At 35.6% G+C, this 7,814-nt stretch overlaps 2 protein-coding genes across 2 annotated transcripts; one reads left to right on the forward strand and one right to left on the reverse strand.

Moving 5' to 3' along the window:
* The first annotated feature begins 1,830 nt into the window (after positions 1–1,830).
* LOC102600129 (uncharacterized) lies at positions 1,831–5,124 on the forward strand. The gene is made up of 4 exons (XM_006365962.2): positions 1,831–3,658; positions 3,807–4,079; positions 4,622–4,741; positions 4,820–5,124. The coding sequence occupies exons 1-4, from the start codon at positions 2,537–2,539 to the stop codon at positions 4,868–4,870; spliced, it is 1,566 nt and encodes a 521-aa protein (XP_006366024.1). The 5' UTR covers positions 1,831–2,536; the 3' UTR covers positions 4,871–5,124.
* A 157-nt stretch (positions 5,125–5,281) lies between these two features.
* On the reverse strand, positions 5,282–6,903 carry LOC102600465 (E3 ubiquitin-protein ligase RMA1H1-like). Its single transcript, XM_006365963.2, has 2 exons — positions 6,809–6,903; positions 5,282–6,082 (listed from the first exon to the last, which is right to left on the reverse strand). Exon 2 carries the CDS (start codon positions 5,992–5,994, stop codon positions 5,410–5,412), a length of 585 nt encoding a protein of 194 aa, XP_006366025.1. The 5' UTR covers positions 5,995–6,082; positions 6,809–6,903; the 3' UTR covers positions 5,282–5,409.
* Positions 6,904–7,814: the final 911 nt, after the last annotated feature.

Here is a 7,814-nt window from a genome sequence, read left to right on the forward strand (position 1 = left end):
AGAAAGAACAATGTTAACAAAAATTATTAATAACTAAAAATCATTAAAAAACAATAAGATGGTCGGAGTTTGAAATGAGAGTCAAATAATTCACTTGAAACACAGTAAAATATAACAACAAAAAGAGCAAAACAATAAAAGAAAGTAATTTTTGACGGAGTTGATTGATGTTGTCGAGCTGGAGGGCTAATGAGTTCTGGTTCGTTGAAAATGCAGATCTGCAATCTGCAAAACAAACAAAATCGTGAAAGGGAAGGGGAAGAGAAACAACAACGATGGTGGTTGCTTGTTGCTGTTGGGTTTCATGAGCTCATGGAGTTGAGAATGTTAGAGCTGAGTTTTCCGTGTCGATGAGGCGGTGGCAGAAAGGGTTGTTTTGGGGTGGTGATTTCTGGCGATTTGGAGGTGAGTGGTGGTTGTTTGGAGGTGTTTCCGATGTAGTTCACCGGAGTTTCTGGTTGGGGGAGGAAGATGGGTTGAGGGAAGTCGACCAGTGGGGTCGATTTGGGTGTTTTCTGGTGACATTTTGGCTAGAGAAAAGAAGTAATAAAAGGTGGTCTGGTTCGCCAGAGTTGGCGTCTGGTTGTGAGGTGGTTTACAAATTATTTTCTGCCGGAGTGGATTGGTTTCAGGTGGGTTTGGTCGCCGGCCAGAAAGTGGGTGATGGTGACTGTGAAAACGGAAAAAATGGGGTCGTTTAGGGGTGGTTGTTTGGTTGTTGGACAACAACGTAGAGAGGAGAGGCTGGTCGAAAAAATGGGAAAACAAAGGTTGAAGTTATTGCTTCTTCCTCCCCTATTTTCCCTTTGTTCATCTCTTGGGTTAAGTGTTAGAGGGTCGGGCATGGGTTTAAAAATGGTTAACAGGTCATTTTTTTAAGATTCTGGTTAATTTAAGTTGATTTGGGGCTTTCTGTCAAATGAGGGGTATATATGGTGAAATTGGTAATGGTAGAGGTAAAAATAACTTCACTTTAACAATAAGAGCATAGTCAACCAATAAAACAAAGTTGAGGAATATTTTTGACCCTTTTCCCAAACTATATTAACCTGATATTATTATAGAAATTTATAACAAACTAAAAAAAATATCTTTATGTGTCAATAAATGTGTATTGACACTTTTAAGTAAGATAACCTTAACGGATATTTACTAACCTATCATAACTAAGCCATTTCATATTACGATTTTTTTTTTCTAAGTTCGATATCGAAATTTTTAGTTAAATGTCAATGATCATATCAATCATATACTAACATAATTTATTATTTATTTTTTCAGCCAGTTGGCAATTAGCTTACGTGTGAAATTGTTAAACAATATAAATATTTAAAAATGACAGAAAAAAAATTAAATTATTTCCCATGCTTATTTAGAAGATCCCAAGAATCTTCCTTCCGTTACCAAAATCAACTACACACTACATATTAATCCTATATCTACAACTAATAATCTTAACCGTTTATCATCTCTATCACAGATTTAACTTCATCATCACACTAGCAAATTTTTCGTTGTTTGATATCTATCATCGTATTTTATTTGTCGAATATCCATCCATTTTGTTATTCTTCTTCCTTCTTGTAGGTTTTTCAAATACCCATTTGGAAGATATGGATATTCGAATTTGCTGTACTTTTATGAGGAAGCGGTAAGATCTAGGTATATTATATATCTTTTTTAAATTTCATTATATTATTGTATCAGGTTATTATAAAAGTTTGGAACATGCTTTTACTGTGAACCGAGAAGTATAGGATTACCACCCATTTTTAAAACCATATAAATATAGATATTCACCAAAATTTAGTTAAAATTTTCACAATTCCCTGTTCTTCTTCCCTCCTCTCTCTCTCTCTCTCTAGAACCTTCCTTGTAACAGTTTCTCTCTCTACCTATACATACATATATATACACTGTATATGCAATCTCTGTTTCTTCTTGTTTGATTCTGATTTCTAGTTGTTGTTGTTGTTTCGGTGCCCTTCTTCTTCTTTTTTTTTTTTTTTGATTTTTTTAATGGAGATGAAAATGGAGGATTCGTGTTTGCTTTCGTTGATTTCTGAGGTTTCTTCTGGAAGATGCGCTGCTAAAAATCGTGGAGTTACGCGGTTCACGAAGATACCTATAATACCGAGTACGCCTCGAAGTTGTAAGTTTAGGGTTTGTTAAATCTTTTGTTAGGGTTGATCGCATTTTACGTTTTATCTGTTTTGTTTCGTACTGACTGAAGCTGAATTTGAAGATTTGGTGTGGAATTTCGTAAAGGTTGTTGTGAATTCTGAATTCTCTGTTTGATAATTCTGCGTAATTCGAGAAAAGTGGTTATTTCGTTGTTGTATTTCATGCGAAAATTCTGAAAATTTTAGCCGCGTTTGGTGATTTCTGTGATTGTATGGACAATTTTGAAAATCTGGTCAGAGATCTGTTGGCTTTTGTTGTTCAGAGTACTGCTTGAAAGATTAAGAGACTTTAAGAGACCTGTAGATCATTTTTAAGAAGTTGTTATCTGAGTTGAAACTGGAAAATTGATTGAATGGCGGGTAGGCAGTTAGATTTCCCGAGGACGAGTGGTGGTAACTTGAAAGAGCAATTAGTGAGGAGAACTTTGCAGAATGTGAGGTCTCAAGGGCACATATATGTTGAGCTTAGAGAGGATGGGAAGAGGCTAGTCTTTTTCTGCACGCTATGTCATTCTCCATGTTATAGCGATTCTGTTCTGTTTAATCATTTGAAAGGTAATCTCCATACTGAAATGCTTGCTGCTGCTAAAGCCACATTGTTGAAACCTAATCCTTGGCCCTTCAATGATGGTGTACTTTTCTTTAATGATCCGGAGCAAGATAAGCACTCACCTAATGTGAATGTTGGGAAAAGCAGACTGGTTGACACTTGTCTTGAAGATGAAAGTAGCCTTGCTATTGTTGAGTGTGATGACAACTTGAGACATAATGGGGATACATATGTTACCGAGTATGAGTACTGCCTGCTGGATAGTGAGTTAACTGGTAATGGAGAGAGTGAGTACTTGGTTATTCCGGGTGTGTTGTGTAAAGACGAGTTATCTGATCTAGAAGTGAAGCATATTGGTATTGGAAAAATTGCCGCTCGTATTAGCGTACGTGGCATTGACTCAAAAAAAATTCGTAGAATATGGTGTGAATGGTTGGTAAAGAAGGATTCTGATGATATGGATACCTCTGTGGTTCCAGATCATGATTTTGCGGTTGTTACATTTCCTTATAACTATAATTTGGGTAGGAAACCGTTACTTGATGACAGATTTTTGCTCCCTTCCAGTCCTTATTCAGAATCTGAGGAAACTAGTGGTACTAGAAAGAGGAAGAGGAAGTCATTTTCAGACCCCGAGGATTTCAGTGAGTCTCTTAGTAATCATTGTGATTCGTCCGGGGAAGAATCTCAATCAACAAATAACTCAAATATGAAACTGATATTGGGAACATGTGATGATCAACTAGTGAGTTCAAGAATTATATCCAGCAAAACTATGAGGAGAGAGTTGAGGAAACAGCAGCGAGTGGCTTCCGAGAGAATGTGTGATATCTGTCAACAGAAAATGCTTCCTGGTAAGGATGTGGCAACTCTTCTGAGCTGGAAATCTGGAAAACTTATGTGCAGCAGTAGAAATATGACAGGGGTAAACAATGCTCTGTTTTGGTGTTTTTTTCCATATGATATTTGTTTATTATTGTGTTGTAGACTTGTTTCTCCACTTTTGGAGCCTTAGCAGAGATCCATTACTTATTACTACAATTCATGCTCATTCAAATCCTGTGTCAATACAGGCATTTCATTTGTTTCACGTATCTTGCCTCATTCACTGGATACTTCAATGTGAATTGCAAACCTATGTGAAACCTGTTGACGAACCAAAAATGGAAACAAAAGCAAAACGAAGATCTAAGAGGAAGACTGGAACCAAACACAATGCAAAAGAGAAGGAAGATGAGATAAAATCAGCGAGACGGATCAACTCAGTGTTCTGTCCAGAGTGCCAGGGCACTGGTATCATCATTGAGGGAGATGAGCTGGAGAAGCCTCCTGTCTCACTTTCTGAGGTTTGCAAACAACCTTCAAGTTTCCATTCCTCTCTTTCCACCTTGCCCACCCACCCTCACACACACAAAAAATAAAAAGGGAAGGGGAAACCAAAATAGATGTGTTTTTCCCCCCACTTGCTTGGATAGCTGTTGATCACCACATTTATATGTGTCTTTTCCCACTTGGTTGGATACCTGTTGATCACCACAGTAATGCTATTTAATTCATTTACATTTTCTGTTTCTTCCATGTGCTAATTCTTCTTAGTTTCAGTAACAGAATATACTCCCTGTTCCTGTATTTGTTATGTGAATTGGGAAGTAGTGCCAGTTTATTTCTTGGTAGTAATCCTCAGATATGCTAGTGATATCTAATATCTCTTTATGAGAGTCCTGTTGGCTCATCGAACCAACAGATGATGTGGGGCCTAAAGGGTCATTTAGACTTGAACCTGTCGTGTTGCCATATTAGACTCATTTGAGTGCAGTGTTTTGACTATGAGTGGATGTGACTGAAGTTATTAGTACTTGTTAGCTTATATCTTTAGCTTGATTTTCAGGTGTACAGGCACAAAATTAAACTGAGTGATGCACGAAAAGCATGGATGAAGAATCCTGAGGTGTTGCAAAATTGCTCAACGGGTTTCGATTTACCCCCTGAGCATGATGATCTTCTCCAGGTTGGAATATTAGAGGTTATGTCTATATGAAGAAGGGGGATTGATCTTAGGGATCTTACTATGCTTTTTGTTTTGCAGGAATATGTATCACCACTCAAATTGCTGCACTTTTATCGCGCCAATGTTTGAAGCTGAGGCTATATTTTTGATGTATCACACTGACGAGCATTCACAACTGTGATATGTGTGGAATGAGTCTTTACTACTGTTATATGTAGAACTTAGTCTTTCCGTTGATATTAACCTTTTGTAAATGTCATGGGTCTGATGAAACTATTGGTTACTGTAGTAGTGTGTACAGACTTTAGAGATGAATGTGTAATATGAGAAGACATGATTTTCAATTCAGATGTACTCCTTATTTGATAAAGATTCATATATCATGCTTCTTCCCAGGTGCCGCCGTGAGAAGTTCAAATCTCTCTTGTGAGAAACAAGCTGTCTGCATAGAATATTGCTGAATAGTTTCATTTAACATTTTCAACTTTATGCGGAAACCCATTTAAAGCACAGGCGCCAATAATTCACTATAGTAAGAAATTTTATATTTCAAGTCATGAGTAGAGAGTCTTCCTTATTGAAGATCAAGATACAAGTAATATATGACATTGAGCCAAATTCGTGTAGTACATTATTCATATTTCTTACAGCAGAAAAAAAAGTCTTTATCATAACAAGATAAGACATAACAGTACGCAACAGATGAGAAAAAAATGTACTCTGCGAAGTGATTTATCATCAGCTTGCAATTGTTGCCTTCTCATTCTCAAACTAGTGCTGCCTACTAGATGATGCGCGTTTGGATATGGATACAATGTTGGTGACGAGTTTCCAGAAACGCGTGCTGTTTCCCCAATCATATTTGTTGTCGTGCCACCAATCCTGGTTGTATTTGACTGATGATGGAGTTGTTGAGGTGGATGTGAATCAATAGTGTGAATCCCAGGTCTTTCTGGTATGACCATACCATTAGCTTGAACTTCATCTTCAGATGTTTTTGTAGCTTGGTCGCGGCCATAGAGTGGAACCATGCTTCTTTCTGAAACATCAGCCTTGCAAACAGGGCATTGTGGGTGGCGTTGAGATGAATTTTCGGAAGGGATGCTATGTAAGTGGATCCATTTGTAGATGCAAGGCCAGCAATACAAGTGACCACATAAGGTAACCACTGGATCATTTGCAAGATCCAGGCAAATGTTACACTCAAAACCACGAGAGAGATAGCCGCCGCCTTCACGTTCATCATCAAACATCTTCGACTTCTCTAAGGGGGTACCTTCTTCTATTTGCTTGTTGCAAATGAAGATCTAGGACCATTTCATGCTTCTTGATTGCTAATGCCTGTAGAAATATATGAATAGATTCCAGGATCACAATACAACACAGAATGGATAAAATGAGTCAAAACTAATCACTTTGTTACTCAAGACTCTTAAAAAATATCAAGTCCTCCAAAAAATACTGCATTTTTGGAGGATCCAACACGGACATACTTAAACATATGCTTTTTACCCCCCCCATTCCATCCAACAAGAGCTTAACGTACATCATAAAACACCAAATAAACTGATATCACAACTATAAGAAAAACTACTAGAAACTTATGCATAAAATTTAGAAACTGAGGGGATCTTCGTAGATAAAACTTATGCCATGTAACAACACGTGTGTTTACTTATTCAACTTTATACAAGTTTAAGTGTTTACTTGAGCACACCGAAAGTTGGAGTGCAGAGATGAAGCCAAGTTAAAAGGGCCATACTCTTAATGGTGTGACGCATTTTGGCGAAAATCATTCAGATTTAGCCCAAAACAGACAATATCTCACTAGTCATTAGAAACAACAACAAAATAACCCCTTCCCCCCCAATTTCCAAGAAAGCAAAAACCTAAAATATGATACTTCAGGCACAATAGAAATCTATATTGCTCAGACTTTTAAAAAATATTCCGTACTCATCTTGCATTCTTCAAAAATACACTGCAAAAAAATCTAATCTTTTTCAATAAAATACACTCCATAAGTGAATTAGAAATATAGACACAGAGAAGGAAAAAGGAAGATACCTCAACTGGATACAAACATCAGAATATCCCACTCAAAAGAAAAAACACTTTAATCTCATGTTGATTGATATAAAGTCCCCCAAAAGAATGGAGGGGCTAAAAATAGTCATAAAAGAAAATGGTGTGCTAGTGAGTATGACACTTTGGTAGTATATATTTGCCCATTAGGCCATGTTTCAAATATGATTAAAGCAAGTGTTATATGATATTATTTTGGGAAAATTTTCAAACAACAATATTTTAGCATCTAATAGGACCTCTTGTCAACACTTTCAATATTTATTTAAAATGTCAATATTTTGGTTTGTTATAGGGCTAACTTTTGTATTTATTTAATTTGAAAAAATACAAATCTTCAACAACAAATTGGCGAAAATCATGGGAGAAAATATTTCAAAAAAGATAAAAATCACTTAAATCTCTAACAAGTTGCAATTGAAAAAATACGAAGTGTCATCTCTCTCTTGTTCTTTCAAAAGTCTTTTACCATTGTTCTGAAGTTCAGTTTTTGTATATCGCGTCACTTTTCGTTGGATAACAAAATTTTGAATTAATCAATTGGTATTTCAAATAGAATTCCATCGATTTCTTTAAAAGTTCAAATTATCAAAGAAAATAAAAAATGGTCACGAATCTTTTAAGTGTCGATTATTTATTTATTTTTGGATGAAAGTAGTCGGATCTATGTATTTATGGAATATAAAGTGATAATGAAATACAAACTGAGCACGATAAATACTTATTTCAATTGAAAAGTTAGACCACATAATACAAAACCTGATTGTATACCATTAGGACAAATACAAATTAATATGTAAATAGACTATATTTTGGTTATTTAGAATTGAGAATGAATACAAAATCAAATCTAAATACAAACTATATGGTATACAAAGTGATATTGAAAATACAAAATGAGTCAAATAAAATACAAAATCTATTTACTAATGCAATTAGTATATATATATATATATATATATATATATATATATATATATATAATGAA

Source organism: Solanum tuberosum, unplaced genomic scaffold, assembly GCF_000226075.1.
Source record: "Solanum tuberosum cultivar DM 1-3 516 R44 unplaced genomic scaffold, SolTub_3.0 scf00599, whole genome shotgun sequence".
NCBI lineage: Eukaryota > Viridiplantae > Streptophyta > Magnoliopsida > Solanales > Solanaceae > Solanum > Solanum tuberosum.